The sequence below is a fragment of the Periplaneta americana genome, chromosome 1 (genome assembly GCF_040183065.1).
Source record: "Periplaneta americana isolate PAMFEO1 chromosome 1, P.americana_PAMFEO1_priV1, whole genome shotgun sequence".
NCBI classification, from domain to species: Eukaryota; Metazoa; Arthropoda; class Insecta; order Blattodea; family Blattidae; genus Periplaneta; species Periplaneta americana.
In genome coordinates, this window is record NC_091117.1 from 217794455 (window position 1) to 217821296 (window position 26842).

Genomic DNA, 26842 nt, shown 5'->3' on the forward strand with positions numbered 1-26842 from the left:
CCAGCGGTCCCTATCCTGTGCAAGATTAATCCAGTCTCTATCATCATACCCCACCTCCCTCAAATCCATTTTAATATTATCCTCCCATCTACGTCTCGGCCTCCCTAAAGGTCTTTTTCCCTCCGGTCTCCCAACTAACACTCTATATGCATTTCTGGATTCGCCCATACGTGCTACATGCCCTGCCCATCTCAAACGTCTGGATTTAATGTTCCTAATTATGTCAGGTGAAGAATACAATGCGTGCAGTTCTGTGTTGTGTAACTTTCTCCATTCTCCTGTAACTTCATCCCGCTTAGCCCCAAATATTTTCCTTAGCACCTTATTCTCAAACACCCTGAACCTATGTTCCTCTCTCAGAGTGAGAGTCCAAGTTTCACAACCATACAGAACAACCGGTAATATAACTGTTTTATAAATTCTAACTTTCAGATTTTTGGACAGCAGACTGGATGATAAGAGCTTCTCAACCGAATAATAACACGCATTTCCCATATTTATTCTGCGTTTAATTTCCTCCCGAGTGTCATTTATATTTGTTACTGTTGCTCCAAGATATTTGAATTTTTCCACCTCTTCGAAGGATAAATCTCCAATTTTTATATTTCCATTTCGTACAATATTCTGGTCACGAGACATAATCATATACTTAGTCTTTTCGGGATTTACTTCCAAACCGATCGCTCTACTTGCTTCAAGTAAAATTTCCGTGTTTTCCCTAATCGTTTGTGTATTTTCTCCTAACATATTCACGTCATCCGCATAGACAAGAAGCTGATGTAACCCGTTCAATTCCAAACCCTGCCTGTTATCCTGAACTTTCCTAATGGCATATTCTAGAGCGAAGTTAAAAAGTAAAGGTGATAGTGCATCTCCCTGCTTTAGCCCGCAGTGAATTGGAAAAGCATCAGATAGAAACTGACCTATACGGACTCTGCTGTATGTTTCAATGAGACACATTTTAATTAATCGAACTAGTTTCTTATTACTACTAGTATTAGTATTCAAGTCAGATATGTGAAAATAATTATGAGTAATTCATAAACTCTACTCAGTCCGCAGACTTACATCCTTGTAAATATTGTAAATACTCAAAGCACTACTATTGTTACAAATAGTTTACTATTGATTTTTTTTTAAGTTCAGACAAAATGTAAAAATAGGGTAGCAACAAATGTGTGTAGTATTGCATTACTGCAATGGAGCATACTGAATAAAAAGAAAAAAATATATATAAATAAATAAGTAAGTAACTAAATAGATAAATAAAAAAAGAGATAAATTTTGAAAATAGTATTTTTTTTAATTCAGCGACTGAAAACTGTTCATCTACACATAACAAAGCTTACATGCAAAAATACGTAGATTAAGGGAATGAATTGTGCAAAATATGAAGTCTTTACCTTAAAAATAGTAGAAAATACGAATTTCACCCTCCACCCCCCCTTTTGGGCTCTGAATATAGTCAGTGTTATTTAATAAACGGATAGATTTGACAGCTATTGTAATTCTTAAGTTTTGTATCAGTATTTACCGGACAAAAAACACGTGTGTCCACATCGTGTCATGAATTACGCTACACATATTACATAATCGATGTGTCTATTAAGATGTGAAATTCCATGACTTATAGTAGACTTACAGAAACTTTAGCTTGCTGCATCGATTTTACAAAGCGAAAAATTCTCTTCAGATCCTTCTCTCATTTGTCTCTCGACATGAAAGTGGGACACACACACTCACACGTTTACGTTTTCTGGGTTTCTTGCAAAGAAGCAGTTGAATAATGTTGGTTGTTAAGGTGAGGTTTATGTCTTCCCCATGACTTCTCGCGGAGCACGTGACCTTATGCTGTGCAGTCATCTGTCTTTCTTTAATGAAATTATAGGAGTTTTTTAAAGAAAGACCGCGCTATTTTTCTTTTCTAAGTATTTGCTACAAGGGCAATGTTTCTGCGTATTTCTGAATTCCTATCGTTTTTAGTACATTATATGCGTTATATACTCTCGGAATATATCATGCTAACTCTTGTTCTTACGTATCTGTGTAAAACAAAAACAATATTTCTTTCCGGGGGTTGTTATTTTTTTTTTATTTGTTTGTGAATGTCTGTAAATTTTCCTTCTAAACTAAGTAATATTTTACTTCCCTTCCAATATCCACGATATTTAATGGAAGGTAATTTTATTTTTATTCAGAAGTTTAAAATTAGTATTATTATTATTATTATTATTATTATTATTATTATTATTATTATTATTATTATTATTATTTTACTGGAGTTGTGAAGATAAAACGAATTGTCATTGTATTACATTAATTATGTATTATATAATATTGTATTGTAATATTGAATTGCTTTGTATTATATTGTATTGTATTATGTTATATTCATAGCAATGTAGTAATTTTGTATCATACTGGTTGAGTGGAAGAGAAGGCCGAATGGCCTTAACTCTGTCAGTTAAAATAAACCATTATTATTATTATTATTATTATTATTATTATTATTATTATTATTATTATTATTATTATTATTGGCTACATCAGCTTCTTGTCTATGCAGATGACGTGAATATGTTAGGAGAAAATACACAAACGATTAGGGAAAACACGGAAATTTTACTTGAAGCAAGTAAAGCGATCGATTTGGAAGTAAATCCCGAAAAGACAAAGTATATGATTATGTCTCGTGACGGGAATATTGTACGAAATGGAAATATAAATATTGGAGATTTATCCTTCGAAGAGGTGGAAAAATTCAAATATCTTGGAGCAACAGTAACAAATATAAATGACACTCGGGAGGAAATTAAACGCAGAATAAATATGGGAAATGCGTGTTATTATTCGGTTGAGAAGCTCTTATCATCCAGTCTGCTGTCCAAAAATCTGAAAGTTAGAATTTATAAAACAGTTATATTACCGGTTCTTCTGTATGGCTGTGAAACTTGGACTCTCACTCTGAGAGAGGAACATAGGTTAAGGGTGTTTGAGAATAAGGTGCTTAGGAAAATATTTGGGGCTAAGCGGGATGAAGTTACAGGAGAATGGAGAAAGTTACACAACACAGAACTGCACGCATTGTATTCTTCACCTGACATAATTAGGAACTTGAAATCCAGACGTTTGAGATGGGCAGGGCATGTAGCACGTATGGGCGAATCCAGAAATGCATATAGAGTGTTAGTTGGGAGACCGGAGGGAAAAAGACCTTTAGGGAGGCCGAGACGTAGATGGGAGGATAATATTAAAATGGATTTGAGGGAGGTGGGGTATGATGATAGAGACTGGCTTAATCTTGCACAGGATAGGGACCGATGGCGGGCTTATGTGAGGGCGGCAATGAACCTTCGGGTTCCTTAAAAGCCATTTGTAAGTAAGTAAGTATTATTATTATTACATAATTATTTTATTGGAGTTGTGAAGATTAAAAGAATTGCCATTGCATTATATTAATTATGTATTATATTGTATTGTATTGTATTGATTTGTATTGTATTGTATTGCATTAATTATGTTATATTCATAGCAATGTAGTAATTTTATATCATACTGGTTGAGTGGAAGAGAAGGCCGAATGGCCTTAACTCTGCCAGTTATTTTATTGGAGTTGTGAAGATAAAAAGAACTTATGAATGATCGTTTGCGTTTGTAAATTTAATAATCTGATTGGCAATGTATTGTATACTTTTAGTAGAGCCATTGATGTAGCTCAGTCGGCAGACTTGCTGGGCTGCTGATCCGGAGCTGCGTTCGGGCTTGGGTTGGATCCCCCTTTGGACTTTGGTTTCTTCGGAGGTTTTCCCCAGCCGTGGGACTGAAGCCGGATGGTCTATGGCGAGTCCTTGGCATCAACCCCTTTGATTTGATTACCCCATTTGATTTGATTACCTGGTTAGGTTTTTCCGAGGTTTCCCCCACCGAAAAGGCAAATGCCGGGTAATATTTTGGCGAATCCTCGGACCTCATCTCATCTCACTACATCTCGCCAAAATGTAAAAAAAAAAAAAAAAATGTAAAAAATTGTACAAAATTGTAAAAATTGTAGAAAATTACTAAATTGTAAAACTATAAAAATTTGTAAAAATTGTAATTGTAATATTGTAAAATGTTGACATGTTCCACAACTTAAAGCTTCATTGCTCATGTAAGATCTATGGAATAAAATGAATGAATGAATGAATGAATGAATGTCATTGTATTATATTAATTATGTATTACATTGTATTGTATTGTAGTATTGTACAGCTTTGTATTGTATTGTATTAATATTATATTATATTCATAGCAGTGTAGTAATTTTCTATCATACTGGTTGAATGGAAGAGAAGGCCGAATGGCCTTAACTCTGCTGGTTAAAATAAACCATTATTATTATTATTATTATTATTATTATTATTATTATTATCATTATTATTATTATTATTACTCTCTTCAAGTATTAGGCCATATGGTCTGTTACGATCTCTCAGTTGAATTTTCAATCCAGCGCTTTTTTGAAAGACCGAGAGATCTCTTCCCGTTTGGACGATAGGGATTCTATCTCTATGCATGCGTTGCAGATGATTTATCCAGTTGTTCTGATAATGTTTTACGTGATTAATTACAGGTTCTAGTTGTAATTCTTCCATTACATCTTCATTGCGTTTGTGATCCCATTTCGTATATCCTGCTGTATATCTCATAAATTTCATTTCATTAGCCGTTATTCTGCTTTCGTCTTTCTTCCTCAATGTCCAGGCCTCGCTGCCGTAACAAAGTACAGGTCTCTTGTATAGGCGAATTCTAGTAGGCTATGTCTTTGTAGTAGGGAAAGTTTCATAATGTTGTTAATTATTTCTATTGTTTTGGAGTATTTAGAAATTTTCTGTGAAATGCCTACTTCATCGAAAGAAGATAATGTGTATCCGAGATATGTAAAATAATTTGCTCTTTCTAATATTTTTGAATCTAAACATATTTTGCTAGGCACAGGGTATTTTCCGCAGAAGGCCATAATTTTAGTTTTTTCTTTATTGATTTTCATATCACATTTAATTCCAATTTTGTTAATGCTGATTTTGCACTTCATGACATCAGAATTTTTCAGAGCCAGAATGATGTGGCTTGTTTTTAATTTTAATACCACTAATGTCTACATGCCCTATGTTGTTGCACAGTAGATGGAATATTTCAATGCTATTTCATCCCCCTAGTGACAGTGTCATTCCCCTGTGAAGATAAATTTCATGGGAATGATGTCACGGGAATAATGTTTTGTTAGGTTAGGATGGACTAGACAAAACATGATGAGAGCCAACAATCTCTAATTTTAAACAAATATCCACTTAAATGTAAAAATCTGTATCAGAATTAGTATAAATTGTTTACCTCTAATAATGTTTTTAATACTCCAGCCAGGGTAATGACACCTATTAAAAATATTCTACGGCCATTGAAAATATTAATTCACAGAAGTCAACAAATAACACGAATAATAAAATTTATAAACCACATAACTAACAGGAACAGGAAATGGACAAAATAAATGCATCAGGTTGATTTAAGAGTCTTCTTTGAATGATATAATCGACTGATTTGAGCATGATAGCAGAATAATGCACAGATCTGATTACAAAAATTAACAATTAAAATAAAATATATCTTTAATGGGAGAAGATGGTATTTTTTCGTGAAAAATGAGTAAATTAAAAAAAAAATTCTTTCAAATACTCTGTGATATGTGTGAAATGCATAGCATAATATTTTATGGGTATTTGTGCCCTTATCGGATGTTGAGTCGCAATTTTTAAACTTCCTGCGTTATGGATTTTTAAATCACTCGCCCACTTTTATTGTTGTTTCCGGTAAATTAAATTTTCAATTTTTTTTTCTGTAAAATACTCTTTGATATGTGTGGAATGCATTGCATAACCCTTTGTGGGTATTTGTGCCCTTATCGGATGTTGAGACGTCATTTTTGAACTTCCTGCGCTATGGATTTTTAAATCACACGCCCACTTTTATCGGTTTCCAGTAACTTCATTTTTTTGCTCCATTGCCAGACACAAATGGACATAATTTCTGAACTATTAAAGATAAATGCATGAAATTTAGAACACACATTCTTTAGACTATTAGGAAACTTTCCTCTGTAACAGAATTTTGTTAATTGATTTCATTTTAAAAATACGTCCGTTTGTTTGCAAGAAAGGAAATCAGAAAATTGTCATTAAATTTTAATAGTTTATTCTACAAACGTAGGGACTAATATCAAAATTCTGTTACAGACAGTTTGTAGAACATGCTTTTTCAAATACATTGCAAAAAACCGTTTCAATATCGGTTTTAGTACAATCCTGCATTGGGTATATATATTTTTTTTTAATTGGGTCCCAAATAACTTTTTTTTTAATACTTAGGGGAGAGTCGGGTAGTATCGGACAGTGCGCTTCTTTCATCTACCACCATATGGTAGTACCTCAATGACATGGTTACGTTTCTCTATGCGACATCACAGAAACGTAACGATGTCAATCAGGTACTATCATCGTGTGGTAGATGAAAGAAACTCACTGTCCGATATTACCCGATGTCCGATACTACCCGACTCTCCCCTATATTTGGTTGAGTTTCTGCAGCTATGAGCTCTCTACATACAAAAAATTAATATTTTACACCAAATAGGAAAAAAGTTTTAAAAAATATCATCCTCTACCCTTAAATGTCATTAAATTTTCATTGCATCTCAATGTTACTATAAAGTTCAGAAAATATATCAATTCCAGTAGCGTAAGATTTCTTAAAAATTAATAGGGGTGTCTATCTATAGTATATATACATGGAGAAGTATAGTAGGGGAGATTCAGAGTAATGATATTTTTGAAACATTCTCTTTTATGATGATTTACTTGGGTCCTGGAGTATACACTGGTGGCCATAATTCTGGAAACTTTTTGTTTTTGTACTGAATTATTATAACATCTGCATTGATTAAGAGATTTATACAATTGAAAATGTTCCTCTTGACTGATTCGTTAATTATGGGGTTATAACAAAGGTATTATATTAAATCCTGAATATTTTAACAATAAATAATCATTACTATGTAGGAAATTATGTTCTCGTCGTTTAAGATCTAAATATTAATTTCAGATTTTCATTATAAGTTTCCTTCGATCTTTCAATGCTAATCGACAAATCTGCTTCACTCCTCTTGGACTTACTTTAGGTTTTCTACCAGTCCTAAGTGTTGTTTTACAAGATTCTATGGATTTGTACCTCTCACATATCTTCTGGACGCCAGGCAATGTAGCACCATTACCAAGTTTTCTTGCAATTTCCTTGATTGTGTAGCCTTCTTCTCGAAGTATGGCTGCCCTAGAAGGTGTTCAGTCCTTTCGTGGAGCCATTGTGATAAAATGATCAATAAAGTTTGTTGTAAAGCAATCAGATGTTCACCTAACGAAATCTTAAGTCAGACTAATGATAGAAACAAATTGATAATGTCCATATTTTATGCTACCAGTGCTCAACAATACTTCTACTGATCAACAATAATCTTAAACTCAACAGTGGACTAGTTTTTATAACAGTAAATAATGGGAAATTATAATGAAATCTGAAATTAATATTTAGATCTTAAACGACAAGAACATAATTTCCCACTTAGTAATGATAATTTATTGTTAAAATAGACAGAATTTAATATAATACCTTTATTATAACCCCATCGGTAACGGGTCAGTCACGAATAACATTTTCTATTGTATAAATCTGTGAATTAATACAAATGTTATAATAATTCAGTACAGAAACAAAATGTTTCCAGAATTATGGCCACCAGTGTAGTATATTATACTTCATACATGAATTAAGTTTCAAATTTTCCACCAGATGGAATCGATATCGATCACTGCTTTTCTGTTCAAGTAAAGTTCCTGACAGCTCTTAGGACTTACAGGAAAACATGAAGGTCGATTCAATCACTGCAATGCGTGCTTCAACTATTTGTAAATGAAAATGGTGACCAGCAAGTCAACCCCAAGACACCGTAAGACACGCTTTCGAAGTAAATACACATTGAAATGAAATGATGAAATGATTACCCTAAAAATGTCCCGTTAAGGGCAAAGGCCTCCTCCTATAGAGGGAGAGCTCTACTTGTCTCACGCGTTGAGCTACTCCGCGTAAGAGTGGAATCGTTCACTTGGTTCACATTCTGCACACTTTGGTATTCTTCGCTTGTTTCTGTCGCACTGGTCTTAGTCGCTGTTCACTTGTCTTCTTATGTTTCTCCAGTCTTCCCTATGTCTTGCTCTGCTTGACCAATGGCTTCCTACTCGTTCACTGAAGAGGTCGGCCCATCTTCGTCTTGGTCTTCCGGGTGATCTCTTGCCAATGCGGGGATCCCATAGTGTGACTTTCTGCGTCCATCTTCCGTCTCTAAGTCGTGCAACATGGCCTCCCCACTTTCATTTGGTGTTGGTGGCTTGCAGTGCTGGATCTTTAATTGCTGACATCTTTTGTAGCACTTCGTTTGGAACTCTGTCCCTCAGTGATAAGCCTAGTATCTTTCTCAGCATCTTTCTTTGGCATATTTGGAGACTGTTACGAAGTTTGGCAGTAAGAGACCATGTCTGGCACCCATATAACAGTACAGGAGTTACGCAGGTCTCCAATATTTCTACTCTGAGTTTCTTGCTGAGTGTTCCCTCCAGTACGATGAACTTGAGACTCCAGAATGCCTTCCACGCGAGAGAAATCCTTCGTTTTATTTCCTTCTCTGTCTTCTGATGAAAGGAGACTAGCTGTCCTAGGTATACGTATTCAGACACGTATTGTAGTTCTGCACCATCAATTATTATGGGTGACTCCGGCCCGTTCGACATTACTTGTGTCTTGGTCATATTCATCAGGAGGCCTGCTGATCTGCTGGTGTCGCATAAATCTTGGAGCATTGACTGCAGTTCTCTGGGTGATTTGGCGAACAATACGACGTCATCAGCAAACCTTAGATTATTTAGTCTGCTGCCGTTGATGTTTATTCCACAATTTCTGTTCCAGTTCAGTTTGCGAAAAATGTCTTCTAATACACGTGTGAATAATTTTGGGGAAATTGGGTCTCCTTGTCGCACTCCTCTTTTGAGCCCGAATGGTCGTCCTTCGATCTCGGTTTTCACTTTGGCACAGCTTTGATTATACAGTTTATTTAGTATCGTGATGTATTTGTTGTCGACTCCCTGCGTATGTAGTGCTTGCATTACACTCGAGTGTTCAACCGAATCGAAAGCTTTGCTATAATCTACAAAGGCCAGGTATACTGTTAAATGAAATTCTTCAGCCTTTTCCATGATCTGGCTTACGGTGTGGAGATGCAATACACATTAAACGTTATAATTTATGGGTAAAAATATTATATAAGCTATATGTGCAGAAACCCGAAGTATAGTGTAATATACCTGCATTTGTGCCCTATCTGTAACTTCCATATTTTTTCAGCATGTTTCCTCATTTCAGTGACTTTTTTAAGTGTAGAATTATATTTAAGTTTAAAAATAAAACAAAAAATATCTCAGGACTTGGGAGGCTATAATGAATGAAGAACTTTTAATGAAAATTTATGGGCAATGAATAGGAGAGAAGTTAAATTTTCACTAAGACAAAAAATAATTTAAAAAACCTACACAATTAGTAATATTTGTTAAAGGACAGAATTTTTTCCCCATTAGATCAGAATAGCCCAGAATCCCTGTAACTCCTTGGAAAGATTAAACGGCTCGTGGCTGTTTGATGTTAAATCATCGTATATTACTGCCTGTTTGAGAATCATCTTAGCAGAATCTGATTTAATATTTTGCGAATATTGTGAATTGGTTATTGTAGATATTTTATAATTCTATAATCCTGTGTATATGTATAACTAATTGTGTAATCAAGATTTAGGCCTATATATGTATTTTATGTTATAATATTCGAGAAAAATTGTAAATATTTTATAATTTTACCTATAACCATATCATCATCATCATCATCATCATCATGTCAAGTAATAGTCCCAAAAGAACTGTTACGGCCTGAAAAAGCGATTTTCTTGCCATCTATTCATAGGTCGACCAAGTGACCGTTTCCCATTTGGACGATACTTCATTATTGCCTTAGCGATCCAGGATGAAACCATTCTTGAGACGTGTTCCTTCCAGTTTAACTGATCTGGAGATATAGTCCAGTATTGATGACACATTAAGTTCTTGAAATATATCTTCATTTTTCTTTCGATCCCATTTAGTGTTCGGCGCATGAATCTCATCTCGCAAGCTGTTAGTCTGCTTTCATCTTTTGTCCTTATAGTCCACGCTTCACTCCCAGAACACAAGACTGGTCGAGCTATTATTTGACAAAGACGAGTACGAGTTGATTTTTGTACTAATGAAGGTTTTAAAACTCTATTAATGATGCCCATTGATCGATTTTATCTGATAAATCCAAATTTTCAACAACAGAAAGTTTATATCCTAAATAATTAAACTCATTAACTCTTTCCAAAATTGTATTTAAACAAGTTTTGTTTGGTATTTGGTATTTACCACAAAAGGCCATTATTTTTGTTTTGTTAATGGATATTTCCATTGAATATTTTTGATCTAATAAATTTAAATTAATGTACTGAGCATTGCAAATCAATTGTTTGATTTTATTGTTAGTTATTCTCATGTATTTGTTAAACATTATTGTAACCAAATATTCAATATGTACACACAAACATTTAGATATTGGAAATTATGCCTGAAGATGCCAATTGGTGAAAACGTTTCCATATGATAAAGAAAACAGCAACAGATTATTATATGTTAAACTATTTCTTTTGTAAAACTTAGGTAATTAGACGAAAATGCATATTTAATAGATGAAGTAAAATAGTGAATAAGTTAATTGAAGAAGTGGAAATAATAAAACTATGTAGATTTTAACAGCATGGATAAATATATAATAGGATGCGAAACTGCGGTCAGCACCATCTGGCCGTGGGGGGCTGAAATAAGATGATCAGCGCCCAACGTTGTAGGTGGTAAACGTTAGAACTACGTGTTGGGTACATTACCCCGAGTTCTCTATTTATCCGTTCGAGATATTGCTCGAGGACTCGACGAGGAGGCAAGATAGCAGACAGAAACTTGCTAATAAGTGAACATAAAATGATATTACGTGTGTGTATAAGCAGTGTATGTTAAACAGTGATGTTTATGGACGTTGTAAAAATAGTGTTGTTGAATGTATTGTAAAGTTATAGTAATATAATAAATTGAACTATCTGAGTAGTTCTTGCAGACTTTTCCATTGCGCTGTACAATAAATACCCAAAGAATACAATCCCAATTATCTAACCTTTTGCTTTATTTTTTGTTTCTGTCTGGTTATATTTTAATTGGGTAGTGTAAAACACATCGTCTCTTTTATATTCCTGTTGGCTCCGGTAAAAATTTTCAGTAGAATATGCTGTGAGGAATAAAACCGTAAAGGTTTTATTTTAAATTGGGTTAGTTTTGAATATCGATGAGGGTGGGAGGGAATACTTTCTGCACAGTTTAACATTTTAGTCACGAGGTGCGCTGCTAAATGCATGGAGTAATTACTCTTTTCGCTACTTGGTGCGCTGTTAGATGTAATAACGCCCCTCCCCCCAACAGGTGGCAGCAAGATCAATTTCTACAACAGCGCCCCTATTATGTGTTACGGGAAACTCAGTAAGTTTCGCATCCTATTATATATATTCAACCATGTTAACAGCTTATTCTTTGAATATAATACACTATTAAATTTTCAGACTATATTATTGCCTAAAGAATACTTTACTAAGAAATAAATAATAGTTTTCTCCTAAATGTGAACACTGATTTACTCGATAAGTATTATGCGTACGATTCTGATTTTACTCTCAAAATTAGAGAAACTGAGAAGGAACATTAATCAATTTGCAGCTTTTAAAAGAATTGGAATTTATTCTTACTAGTGAAATAAGTTAATAATGCTGTCGTTATTTCTCGCAATTTGGACGTCTGGCCACCCCAGGCTAAGGGACGGAACGCTACTATTCAGACCAGAGTGCTGCTTTGGAGTTAAATATCTCGTTTGAACTCGGTCGAGTGTCGCACCCTCGAGTGAGATACGATCGGTAGTGATACGCTCGTAATAAATAGAAGCGCAGTACAAGGTCATCTCACCGACATGTCTTGTCTTGTAAGGAAGGCGACAGATAAGATGCACATATGTTTTACTCACACGGTAAAAATAAGGCTTTATTTTCTGCGTTTATGACAAACGTTTAATGGAAGAGTCAATGGAACTTACCAAAGCAGGAACATGAAGTTATAAGTAAAATAATATGAAAGACTTCGATATGCAATTATTATTGCTAATTACGAGTAATAATGATTCAATATTTGATTTACCACATATATGACAAGATAGGTCCATACATAGTGTTCCGCCTATGTATTGCAACAATGTAGAAACGATTTACAATATATTATTGATAGGTATAGCAGTAGCCTAGATTAATAACAATATTAGTACAGAGATAACGTCACAGAAAATATTATAAAACGAATAATCATGCTGCACAAATGTTACAGACGCAAAGATTGATACACTAATTATTATTATTATTATTATTATTATTATTATTATTATTATTATTATTATTACTATCATCATTATTATTATTACTACAAAACTTGATACAGTTATTGCATTATCGTGATTGAGTTCTCCGTTTATAGTAATTACATTTACATCCAATTACATCTATCAGATATGGCAAAAACAAAATCACTCCTGTGTGGGGAAAAAACAAAGAAAAAAAAACGTTTACCTACAACATTTATATTACATTTTAAGGCAAGTTTTGTACTTGTACTATGGAGAGGTTAGTTAAACACTGCAAAGTTTTGAAATGATAAACATCTATGATGTTACTACACAGTTCATCACTGTAACAAGTACGAATGTCTAACGCTCGGCTTATACCGTTCGAGGATTTATCGCTTGTGACAAATTTACCCATCATGCATGTGCGCTACCTATCGGATTATGCTATGAACTACTTGGCGCTCGAGCGAAAACGTCCGATGCAGACCTCTGATTCAGACCGAGTCCGTGTGTTTTTCGTAGATGAGCCGGCGATGCGCTGTTGCCAAACTACATACATTTTCAGTCTTGTTTTGTACGAGTAATGAATCGTGCACTTCATTACAAAACGGATTGTATGTTTTATATTTAAGTTAATGTGTTCCACTGCCCCCTTCAACCTGCGCAGTCATATCACTTCCATCCTTTATACAGGGATATCATTTTATTTTTACTTCAATTTTTATTGTACCTGAGTTTTTGAATGTACTTCACTCCCACCCCTTCTACTAATGAAGTTCAACCGTCCTCCACACAGATCCAAGACCTCATATACAGTCATAGTAGGCTTACGGTCATAGTAAACAGTGCGTTCCAAAAATATGTTCCCGTTTTCCAGTGACGAAAGAGCTTTCAATATTGAATCATTTTCGCACAGGTACTGTCGTCCATTTGCCTACGTCTTATCCCGGTTTCCCCCACCGGCTTTTATTCGCCAGCTAGTGGCTGGGCTGTCTTAGCTCTTTTCTGAGAACATTAATTTCTGTTTGGAACTGGACATCTACGTAATATTACACAACTGTTTAAAATAACTTAAATAAAAGGGCCTCGTTAAGTAATTAACTGTCACGTGATTTCCTCCCTATCTACGACCCTACGACATAACCACTTGGACGGACAGTAGATAGTATGTGTGAGTAATTTTATATTTTCGGATCGAGCAGAAGTGAAGACTGAATTTACAGTACGTAAGGTACTCTTTTATAGAGTAGGTACAGAATTACTTCAACATGAGTTATAGTACGAAGAACGAAACTGGTAATTGGGATTAGGTACAATATTCTATAGTGCGATAATATGCACATTAGAACTGAAGCCTGTATGGAAATGAACGGCCACCATTTTAAAAAATGTGTTTAAATATCCATATTATCATTATTTTTCAATTTATATATTGTACGCTAATGTGCTCTAGACAGTATAATATACACTGCATAATGAATACGTCCACATGAACAGCTCAGTTCGTGAGTAAAAACACTCATTGTTAATACTGTACTGTATTTTGATAAAACAAAATCCTAATGAAAATTATCGAACTCAAAATCGCGATATTTGCTAGTTTGCGTAAATGAATGAACTACTTTTCTTCCCTCCTATACCTAGTAAAGTGATTTGTTTGTATATTACGTCATTATCATCGAACTCCAGTCTTAGAAGCGGGTGGCAAACGGCGTTGATCCAGAGGTATAGGCAAGTTAATATTAAAAATGTTAGTAAAAATAAAATGATGTCCCTGTACAAGCTTCGGCTGAAAAAATGACGCGTAATCATTGTCTACACTTCGCTTGTATCATAGAATTCGCTTTTACAGACATTATAAATTTATAGCGTAATTGTCTCCTTCCCTGAGCAGGATGCCGAAGAGCTGCTGACGCTAGGAAGATATGAGTAAGTGCACTTAAAACGATCTCACTTTCCCTCTAGCCGAACACCCATTTCTTTTTCATTAAGTTACTTACTGGTTAATTACATTAAGGACGGTCGAGAAGCTGCTTCCATGACAGAGAGTGTAGGGACAATGTTCGATCTTGACGACGTACAACACGGCTATGGGCCTGAATTCTTGTGGTAACGACGAAAGTAAAAACTTTCCAAATGTCACTTTAGCGTCATTTTGCATTTTATACATTTACATGTATCATAATTAAGCGAAATAAAGCCGCATAATATCGAAAATATTGCGCAATTAGTTGGTTTTCGCGAAATATGTCGATGTCTGAAAACAGGATCTATTTTATGATACATAAGATAAGCCTCTCTAAGTTCGCCGCATTAAGGTATAAGACACCTTTACATACAAAAAATTTTGTTTTACATAATTTTGCTATGTAAAATTTGTATACAATTGAGAATAGTACCAGAAAGAGAATGAAATGAACAGATCCCTTGAAATTATGTCTAAATTATTTATAAAATCATTTTGTTTATAATTTTGACATGCAACTTGAAACATGATAGCTCATGCAGTTTTTAAGATAGAGCCACAGTTTTTTCACTGTTTTATAGCTAAAACTATTCTTTAGTGACATAGAGCTATTTTTTTCATTTACATTAATTAAATATTATCATATATGTAACTTATACTAATATTTTATGTTGCATATATTATGTACAATTATAATTATTAACTACATTAATGTTATTTTACTCATTGTCAGGCACTAGAGGACATTTCAAGCTTCAAAATGACACCAATATCTTCTTGGTATCACCATATTTGACTGAGATATCATGTTTAAAAGAATTAAATATTATAAAATTACTATTTACAGGAAATGAGTCACAGACTTTCAGAGCCTAGAAGACTCCATCATCATATGTCGCCCCTTAAGCAGCTTCATGTCGGTCCAGTTTCAGCTTCTTTCTGCCTCTCAAATACCTCCGCCTTGTTTTAACTTCAGGTGTTTAATGTCTTTTGGCATTTTTGTCCTAATTTTCCATTGATGCAACAAATCCTTCGATGGTGCTTGTCCCAGGGTTTATGCTCATCCTCCTCAGAATTTTAATTTCTACTTTTGGACTCTTAGTAAAATGACGTACAACATCACTGACACACAAATTTACAGTTTTGTGACTAACAGTAAAAGATTATAAATTACTTCGTTATGTAAAAACGTGTTTTCAATCTAATGCTCATGCCCTGATATCTATGCATTTATTTTGGGACTAGAAAGAAGTTTATTTTACAAGCAATGCTGGATGAGGGGATTGACTGCTACGAGATCACTCCAAAAGTAATCCTCAATATTTATTTAAAAATTAAATTTTTAGCCTACAGCTTTGCTATTTTCATAGAATGTAGATACATCCTTCAGGAACAATACGTCACTTTTCCACATAATCCCCGCACCTTTCAACTGCCTTAAGCCACCTTGGAATGAGGGCCTGTATACCAGCACGATAAAAGTCTGAACCAACACGTCTGAGCTACTCTCTGGCGCCACTCACGGGAACGACTTAAATTAAATTTGAATATAAGGGGGAAGGATGTATCTATGACCTCCATAAATTGCAAAGGTTTAGAATAAAAAATAATTTTTTAAAAATGTTGTGCATTACTTTTGGAGTGATCTTCGTAGAAGTGACCGTGGCTGATGACGCAGAATTTTGGAAAATGGGACTTACTGTATCTGAAAAACCATAAGGCATAAATCGAAAATTCTTATATCAAATTAAAGGGGAGAAAATTCTCTATTAAAATAGTTATATTTTGAAAATTCTAATTTTTCATAATTTTTTGCGTTTTGTGAGTGTACATATACCTTAAGCAAATTCATGTCTGAATTGATGATGAAGTGATATTTCGAAAGTATAAAACATTGTGTTGTAATATTGATAGTAAAGAGCATCTTAAATAAAAATTTCGTAAATAATAAAATTCAAATAGTTAATTGATTAAATATTTTGATCGATCAACAGCACTAGTTATTACGTATGAAAATCACAGTAAATGACTACTTGAAATTATGAAATTGCAATAAATCTCAGAACAAGAGTAATTTACATTAAAAGCAGTAAACATTCATAGTGGCTTAATTTGGTAAAAACGAAGATTAACCTGCTCTTGACTCTATATGAAGAGGAGTCTCTAGGTTTATAATTTTCTGAAATTTGAACTTGCTCTTCACCACAGTCTACTATATACAGTCGCGAAGGTTGAGGTGATTTTCTGCAAATCTCGTGATAAAGCGCTCCAAGCGGTTAGCAACTAGAAACAATAGACTGTCCAAAGTCGACTTTGGACTGTGTCGTATTTCCATCGAATGCTAGCTCGTTGCGTATTTCACATTGATGCTTGTGAAATGTTCGTTATTGGTTGTAATGAAAATGTTAATGGCTAAAATACAATAATTGGAATAATAATATTTTACTAGAGATGTATAAAAATTAAGTCTGTTTTAATGAAATTTATTGATCACGTTTTATTTTCATTTCTGGTGGGATTATTATTGCTTAGGCCTACTCTTTTTTTCAAAGGATATGTTTTTAATTATAGCTGTTAATTTTGTTGTTATTTTTATTTGTTACTTTACTAGAAACGTAGAAAAATTCTGTTACAATAAAATTTATTGATCACGTTTTATTTCCAATTCTGGTGTGATTATTATTGCTTAACCTCATCCCACTTTGTTAACTACGTAAGCCTACACTACAAGTACCGGTACACCTAAGTTACTCCATTAATTCATATTTCCATTATTATTGTTGTAAAGGGAAATGCAAATTAATATTTATTGATTTCATCGTTAATTATCGCTATAATCTTGAATGAGTGAAGCGATTATAGTAAATTTCAGTTCGTTTTGCACAAACAAAAATAATATTAACCTATTTCTTGCAGGCATCTTCGAGTTTATGGTGGAATTTAATATACTTCATTAAAATAATAAATTAACTTTATGCATTTAATATTTCAATAATGGAAGGAAGGTGTTAATTTTTCCAAAAGAACACGACAACGAAAGTGTAACATATTTTGTCGTCTACTAGGAGAGAGATCTGCGATGATGAGGCGATAGTAGCGATCCTAGTGGTGGGCAACTACCCATGTTTGCATTTTAGTACATATTGAGCTTCGCAACTGTATATAGTAGACTGTGCTCTTCACTCTATACATCTAGAGGATTGTCTACCTTTATTATTTTCTCTACACAAAACATACCAATCCGTAAAATGCAACGTGTTCTGAAAACTGCTATATAAATTTACTATTAGCCTATTTTCTGGTTATTACGGTGAAAAATAACATCATAACCAAGTATCATGGAATTGAGTGGCACTGAAGTGTGCTTCCTAGCTCACTTGTTAGGACGAGAGTTCATTCATTTGTGACAGAGATATGGCTATGAACTAAAAGCGAACATTTTAAATCCTCTCTGTTTTAAGTGGCAACTATCAATTCGAGTTGCACAGAAATAATCTGCTGGCGTTGCTATTCATTATTACGTAGTTTGTGAAGAGTAGCGCTTATGTACCTCGAAGCTATTCAACAGCATTAAATTTAAAAGAGGTAACACTTCATTCCCGTGAGAATCTTGAAAACTATCGTGTGTAAATTCTTGACACAGTTACACTCACGCTGAAGAGTTACAAGTTTCATTTCACCTCAATTATAAGTACGACATTAATTTTTCTGGTTTATATTGCTTTTAAAATTTAAGATTCATTTGGGCTGTTCCATATGAAATCGATCAGTAAAAAACCTTGCATTATTTTTATACTCTAATTTTTTCCCTACTTATACAGGGACATCACTTTATTTTTACCAACATTTTTAACATTAACCTGGCTATACTCGGAAACACTGTTGCCCCCTTCCATTACAAGAGTTTGATGTCGCTAGTGCAATATGTAAACAAATCATTTTACTAGGTATAGGAGGAGAGAAAAGTAGTGTATCCATTTATGTTGTAGGGAAATACGATATTACGATTTTCAGTTTGATCATCACTTTTACGGAATTTATCAAAATACAGCAGAGTAGTAACATTTTTTTCAAAAACTCAACTTTTCAGGCGGCTGTGTTCATTATGTAATGTCTACTTTATTTAGCATATTAATTATTGATGTTAACATACAATATAGAGAGTGCATTTAAATTGAGGAAGTCATAAGTAAAGGGCTGTAAGTGCACTTAAGTTACTTTTGAGAAAATGGGGTTTAAATATTTAAGCTTTCGTAAAATCGGTGAAATTTTTATTTAAAATTTTAATGTGTGATGCGATTAAAATATCCCTTTGCCACTAACATTTTAGATACTTTTGCTTACACTGGATGCACTTAACTCATGTTATTACAAATGCCACTAGCATTCCTTTGCTTCTAGCCACCTCAATTCAAAAAAAGCTAATCCGAATTTTTAAACAAGTTGCTGAAAATGGTTGCCGTTCATTACAATGCAGGCTTCAATTCTTTAAGCATATTATTAAAAACATTTTGAAGCATATTCTCTGAATTTGAATTTATCGTTTCTTGAATATAATTTTTAGTACGATATTATTAATATAGGTTCTTTCTTCTATAGAAAACGCAACCATATTTCTGAAACACACTATACACTGCAGTGTTTACTTCACTGCTTGAAGACTTTGAATGCAACAGCGGCCGTAAGTTTGTGTGTCTGACGGGAGCAAGGACATTAGTGAAGGGGTGGGAGTGAAGTACATTCAGAAATGCAGGTACAATAGAAATGCAAGTAAAAATAAAATGATGTCCCTGTACAAGGTTCTGAGGGGAGTGCATTTTCAAAAATATACTATCCAAAGTCAAAAGGTTTTCCTACTATTAAGGACAAATTTATCGTATTTTATAAAAACAAGCCTCTTTCAGCGCTCAGAACTCTGGAACCATTTACTACAGAACATTGAACGAGAGCTTATTTTGAAGATGACATTTGGTAGGTTATGTTAAGAAGTAATCCTTATTTTTATTGTACACAGAGAGACAGATAATCTGATTTTACTTGCTTTTAGGCTTTTTGGCCATTTGTAAAAATGTAAAAATATATTGAGAAAAAACCTTGCATTATTAAGAGGGACTCGGCATTGTTTGATTAGTGGTACGGCAATAAGTTTCGAGGGTATTAAATAGATTATTTTCACACGCCTAGACTTGAACGGCGCAGTACCGCACGCACTGGCCGAGAGCTGAAGATAAGCGAGCGTTGGACGTCACTTTACTCCTGTGTTTATGAAAACTTGTGATAAAGCTAGCACAGCCATGCGCTGCTAGACGACACATAACGTGTTTGTCTCCTGGCCTTGCTTATCTCGGCTAACTCCCATCTCACAGTCAGCTGGTTAGTTCACGTTCGTACTATTTATTTTCTTTATTTGATATTTTCAATACTTTCTTATCAACATACCATCAGTAAAAAATATGTGTTTATTTGTACTTTCAAAGCGGAATCTAACTATATATTTTTATAATATGTGTTCCTAGCCAAAGGCATCTTAATGAGGAAAATTCTAAATTTCTACATTTCCATAAAAAGTAAGAAAATCTGTTTATATGTCAATATAAACTTTAACTACTCAGCATCAAAATAAACCATGATTTTGATCATTGGGTGAAAGGGTTTCGGAGCCACAACAGTTTAAAGTTGCTGATTTTATGAAAATACGATAAATTTAAATATTTTTAATTTAAACACTATGAAGTTCTGATGTCTCGAACTTTGCACAAAGCATTGTATCACTGTTCTCTACGTACAAAAAAAGTTTCATTGTATTTAGAAATTGTGAGGTCAATTTTCTCTATATTTCGGTCGATTTGAGATGGAATAGCTCATTTATTTAGTGCATATCTAAAGTATTTACAGAATAACAAATGTAATATATTGGTATATTGGTTTACCTTTAGTGACGTCTCTCAGACCCTTCCTGAGGACCAAGCTCTCTCCATCTTCGCGACGCCACAAGATGCGCGGTATAGGATGTCCCGTCGCACGACACACGAGCGTGGCGTTCTCACCTTCTTGCACCGTTATATCCGAGCTGGTTTCCTCGTCCATAATATCTGGCGGCACTGGAACAAAGGATAATATCTTAGTTCGTTCTTCATTCGACACTTTAGAACAGGCATGTCAGAAATCAGACACTGAATGTGCAGTGTATGTGCGCGGAACGCCGGTCTGTGCAGATTGCGTCATTCACGTGTTGCTCTTACCAGTTCTTAGCGGGAGGGATGTACAAGAACCTATTCTGCGCTTCTAGTGTTCAATTAAATTGACATTCGGACATTATAAACATACTTAGCAGAAGGAAAAAAACACAATTATTGTCAGTGTCTATATTTGACAATAATTGTAACACAAGAAACAATAGACTTACTCAGTTACAATTCACAATGCAGTCGTTTGTAAAGAATCATTTATTTACATGATTTGTATACAGTATTTGAAGAAAATATAAATATTGCAGTAATTTCGCAACAACAAAGAACGAACACAGTATTTCATTTTACGTAGTAGGTACCGATTATTTCAAAGTAATACTCTTTAATTGTTCCTCAAGCATTATTGGGACCATTTGTGCAGCAATGTTAAAGAAAATATTTTACTCCCAATTACATGCAATAGGACATTGTGAGGCTTTACACTGGAATCATTTTCTTGCTGTATGTTAATATAAATTCACATTAGTATTAATAAACTGGATAAATTAAGCTTCAATTTAAATTTATATATATAGTTTATTTGGAAAACGTTGAGAGCAAGTATCAGCAAGTTGGGAGCGTTACTGAATTGAGTTAAAAGAGTACTTCACAAGCTGTGAAGCGAGGACATTTTCTTTATGTCAGGTTTAAAGATTTGTTAACGTAAGTACAGGGACATCATTTTATTTTTACTTCAATTTTTATTGTATATGAGTTTTTGAATGTACTTCACTCCCACCCCTTCTACTAAGGAATTTCCAACTCCACACAGAACCAAGACCGCAGATAGTAAGCAGTACTGAGTTACTGAGTATAGTACGTTCCAGAAATATGTTCGCGTTTTCCAGTGACGAAAGAGCTTTCAATATTGAATCGTATTTTCGCACAGGTACTCTCCGTTTGCCTACGTCGCATCCCGATTTCCCCCACCTGCTTCTGCTCGCCCCTCTGTAATAGCTGGGCTGTCTTAACTCTTTTCTGAAAACATTAATTTCTCTTAGGAATTGGAAGTTTACATAATATTACACAGCTGTTTAATTTAACTTATATGAAAGGGCCTCGTTAAGTAATTAACTGTCACGTGAATTCCTCCCTTTCTACAATCCTGCGGTATAACCACTTGGACGGACAGTAGATAGCATGTCTGAGTAATTTTATATTTTCGGGTCGGGCAGAAGTGAAGATTGAATTTACAGTACGTAGAGTAGGTACAGAATTGTTTCAACATGAGTTACTAGTACGAAGGACGAAACTGGCAATTGGAATTAGATGCAATAGTCTATAGTGCGATAATATGCACAAAAGAACTGAAGCCTGTATCGAAATGAACGGCCACCATTTTCAAAATTGTGTTTAAATATTCATATTATGATTATTTTTCAATTTAACTTCTTTCTCTATATTGTACGCTAATGTGCTGGAGACAAAATACACTGCATAATGAATACGTTCGCATGGATAACTCACTTCGTGAGTAAAAACTCTTATTCTTAATACAGTACTGTACTTTGATTAAAGAAAAACCTAATGAAAATTATCAAACTCAAAATCGCGATATTTCCTAGTTTACGTAAATGGATGAACTACTTTTCTTCCATCCTATACCTAGTAGAGTGATTTGTGTTTTACGCCAGTATCATCGAACTCCAGTCTTGGAGGGGGGAGCAAGCGGTGTTTCCGGTTCTCTAAAGGTATAGACAGGTTAATATTAAAAATGTTACTAAAAATAAAATGATGTCCCTGTATATTAAGATAATATAGTAACGTGAGATGGAAAATTCGCCATTATGTATTATTTTTCTAGAAAATTTTTCCGCCTTACAAATAGTTGCTTTCTTCCTTCCCTTACAACCTCAAGACCCTCACATGTATTCTTCACTCAATATTCTCATCTCTTATCAGCTTATCAAATAAAAGTTGTAAGTCGTCTAACGATTGATGGATGTGTTAGTACAGACTCCAAAACAACATCATTGTTATGTTTGTCTTGCCGTGAGAGTATTAATTAAGAAATAAGAGCTGGCGAATATCATATTTTGAGAACTTTACTAATATGATTTAAATTCTCACATCACTATTAGGTCCACATGATATGATGAAAGCCTTTCATTTTAAAATAATTACTGTTGGCTGAGGAAAACATCATAACAGTTATGTTATGTGATCCGTGATTTCTCTTCTTCGTTATATCTGTGGACTCCTCACTTTATTTTTCATAACGCATTCACAATCACAGCTCAATGAGCACCCGTACTGATCTGTGTTACTGAAACCAAAGCTGATCTGCTACTGCAGGTAATGTACAGCCCTGTCGCGTTCCCCTCCAAGCCGATTCGCTCCCTCCAGGTAGGGGAATAGGAACTGCACATTGCACAGAGACCAGTGCACGATGTGCGCGACTGCACAATGTGCAGAGTTTTGGCATGCCTGCTTTAGAAAATTTGTAAAGAGAATTAATCGTAATTGTATTTTTTTAAATGCTTAAGCTGCGTTGCGGGTGTTTCAAATAACAAACTCTTAGTCCAATCAATTGCATAGCAAAGCAGTTAACTTTTTTTTAAGTATTCCCCAATAAAAAAGTTATTTAGAGACAATAGGACGATAATAAGAAGAGATGCTGGATTACGAATGACAGAATTAACAATAGTAATACACGTTACAAGAGCGGTATGTTGACGTTTTCATGGTCGAGGAAAAGATTGAAAAAGCGAAACGTAGTTGAGCTTTTTTAATTTCCGAGAACATGAAAACAAACATACCGCTCGTGTATCGTAAATTATTTTGTGCGAAGATCGTTTATTACATACCTGAAAGACGAATTTCTAATTAGTTGCAATGAAATCTCCATGTTGGTTTCTGTTTAATGACGCCAACTTCGGAACACCAAAATATCTTTCTTGCTATAAAATGTTTTCTGTGTTTACTATACTCCAGCAGGCCGTGATATACGTTTGTCTTTTTTTCCCCCCAGTCTATAAATGCAAACTTAAAACAAACGGTAAGGTTATGTAATGATTTATTTTTCATTTTAATATTTTAACAATATTATTTATATAACATATTGCAGTAATAACATCGGCATCTGGAATCTTGTTGATTTTTTCACGGCTTCCTTAATGTTACTTGTATCAGGAATGCAAGAAGTTTCGTGGAGTAGTAGACTTTACTTAATTTTTGCAAATATTTAAAAACAATAATTAACATTGCAATTTAGGTGAAATTGCAGTGGTAAGTTTCCAATTTATAATTATTACTATATTAAACGTCTCTAAAAATAATATGTTAAAAGCCTAAAGCAGTAAAATGAATGTCGCGCTTAAGCGGTAAGAAGAGGGAAATTGTTATGTGTGTTACGTTGGGAATACTGAATGTGGTATTTCACACTTACCGCGTATTGGTTTTGTGCGGAAAACAAGCAAATATGCACGATCTCGCACAAACATATGTGAAGAAATACCCGCTCCATAACACATTCGATTATCAGAAATTTATCTGAATAAATTTAACTTTGAGAATGGAAATAGTGTTGTCACTTCAGATCAATATACTGTAGACCTGTTAATTCTGCCACAGAAGACAGTGATATTATGTTAGTCACACAGAGAATGAAATTCATGACCGTGAAAAAAAAAATCATTTGAAAGCAACATCATGTAGGTAAGTAGCAAAATTTGATTTGTTATATTGACTTATTTCAACGTTACAAGAGCTTTTTTTTTTGTTAAAATGTATAGCCTATATGATAACGTTATGCAATTTGTGTTACTTTGTTTTGTGTGTTTTTGGAAAATATAATTTCAATTAATGCTCCACCATAAATGTTGTAACTAAAACCTTGTGCATCCCTCGTGTTCATCGTATGACTCGTCCTCTCCCACACGTTACCTGCACTTTGTTTACGTTTTCACTGGCTAAAGAGACGCTATACTGTATATATGTTCATTCTCGACCATGCCAAACTGTAGTAATTATACACCTGGTAGCAGTCCTTTAATGCATGTCATTAAAGTACACCTACTCATTAAAGTACAGGTGTTCAGCCAATGACAACTCTGCTTACAGGTGTTCAGCCAATGACAAATCAGCTTTGTATCGTTATAAAACCGCAAGTATCGATTATTCTCGGATATGCAATCGAAAGAGAATTAGCGAAAAGTCACGGAGGCTGGAAATCGAATACTGTCGCAGAAGGTTATGTTCTGTTACTATAATAATTAGCGTTAATTGTAAATAATATTCAAACAAATTCAATTTGTCATCTCGTTTTTCAGTGTCGAATTCAATAATCAAGGTTATATCAAGTTTAACGGGATTACATCAAGGTCAATGACATTATTGTTCCTCGGAAAAAATCAATACTTTCGCGTCTGCGCACATCTCACAATTCACGACCTAGAACAAGGTCACTTCCGATCTTGTCAGATACAAATAAAATGTATACATATGAATAATTTCAAGTTAGAAATATGGTCGAGCATAAAAAGTCGTATGAAACTCGCCTATAATGGTAATTAAGAAGCTCGTATGAAAATTATGAAACTCGCTTGCGCTCGTTTCATAAACATCCATACTCGCTTGTTAATTACTATCATTATAGGCTCGTTGCATAATGTACTAATATTGGTCATATAAATTATGTGACAGCAGTGTTATTCAAGATCCTCCAGTCCACACCTGTGGAGTAACGGTCAGCGCGTCTGGCTGCGAAACCAGATGGCCCGGGTTCGAATCCCGGTCGGGGCAAGTTACCTGGCTGAGGTTTTTTCCGGGGTTTTCCCTCAACCCAATACGAGCAAATGCTGGGTAACTTTCGGTGTTGGACCCCGGACTCATTTCACCGGTATTATCACCTTCATATCATTCAGACGCTAAATAACCTAGATGTTGATACAGCGTCGTAAAATAACCCAATAAAATAAAAAAAGATCCCCCATTGAATAAAAATGTGTGTGATTATGTCGATATATTTCTTTCGGAGTTTTAAAGGCGTTTCCAAATGAAAGCCGAAAGCTTCGAGCGGTAAGTTACTCGTTCTACGGAAGGAGATCGAACCCAGTAGGTGATGTCTATCCTCCTACACTCGTCAGACCCGGGCAGAAGCAGTAGCGACATGGAAGGGTGGTAAAAATGATGGAAGAGGAGGAAGAAACGTTTTTGTAGCAATAACAGCAGCGGAGAACTCCAAGGCAAGAAGTGAAATGTGAAGGAGCAAACATACGTAAGAGAGGGCCAGAGACATTATTTTTAAACCTTACATTCTGCTTATGAAAGTTCACAACAGATGGTCTGGAAGTATGATTTTCTAAAATTATGTATCTTTTTGAAGAAAGTAATCCTTAGTCTTACTTAATATATGTTTCCGAAACCTACTCGCTTACATCAGGCTTACTTCTAATTGGAATTCACACCGGTCTGCAAGTGATAAAGGTTCAGTCACCAAAAACCTATTTTTTCCTCAGGTATATGATCGACTGAAATGCAAAATTTACTCTCCAAACTTTATTAGTACACAATTTATATCAGATCATGGTAAATTTGGAGCTTATTTTGAACGATTCAAAATTAAGACTGGAGAAGAATCGATGTGCTCGTGTGGAGATATTCAGTCGGTTGAACATCTACTGTTTGAATGTCCTATATTTTACATGCAAAGACAATACCTTACTGCCCATGCTCTAAACTGTAAAATAACCTATGAGCAACCAATATGCACTGTCTTTCAAAAGCACTGTTGCTACAAACGCTTCGTCAAATTCATACATCTTATATATTCAAGGTTATAATTTCATCTTTATCATCATGATAATCCAAAACATGTATTAGACTAGATGGTCTGTTAAGGTCTCACGTCAGTCCAACTCTTAGCAGGGCGACCAACAAATTTTCTTTCACGAGGAGCGTCCTGCAGGATTTGTTTCGGTATCAGTGTTCTATCCATCCTTTTGAAATGATAAACATATTGTAATATTGATTCGACTTTGAGTTATTTCAGGATATCATTATTTCTTTCGCGGTT

At 34.5% G+C, this 26842-nt stretch overlaps 1 protein-coding gene across 1 annotated transcript in view; it reads right to left on the minus strand.

The window, feature by feature from the left end:
- LOC138708147 (lachesin-like) overlaps nt 1-26842 on the minus strand; it is a 692871-nt gene that overhangs the window by 296650 nt on the left and 369379 nt on the right. The window contains exon 4 of the mRNA XM_069838394.1: nt 20527-20697. Coding sequence (XP_069694495.1) covers nt 20527-20697 — 171 coding nt within the window. The remainder of the gene's footprint in view (nt 1-20526; nt 20698-26842) is intronic.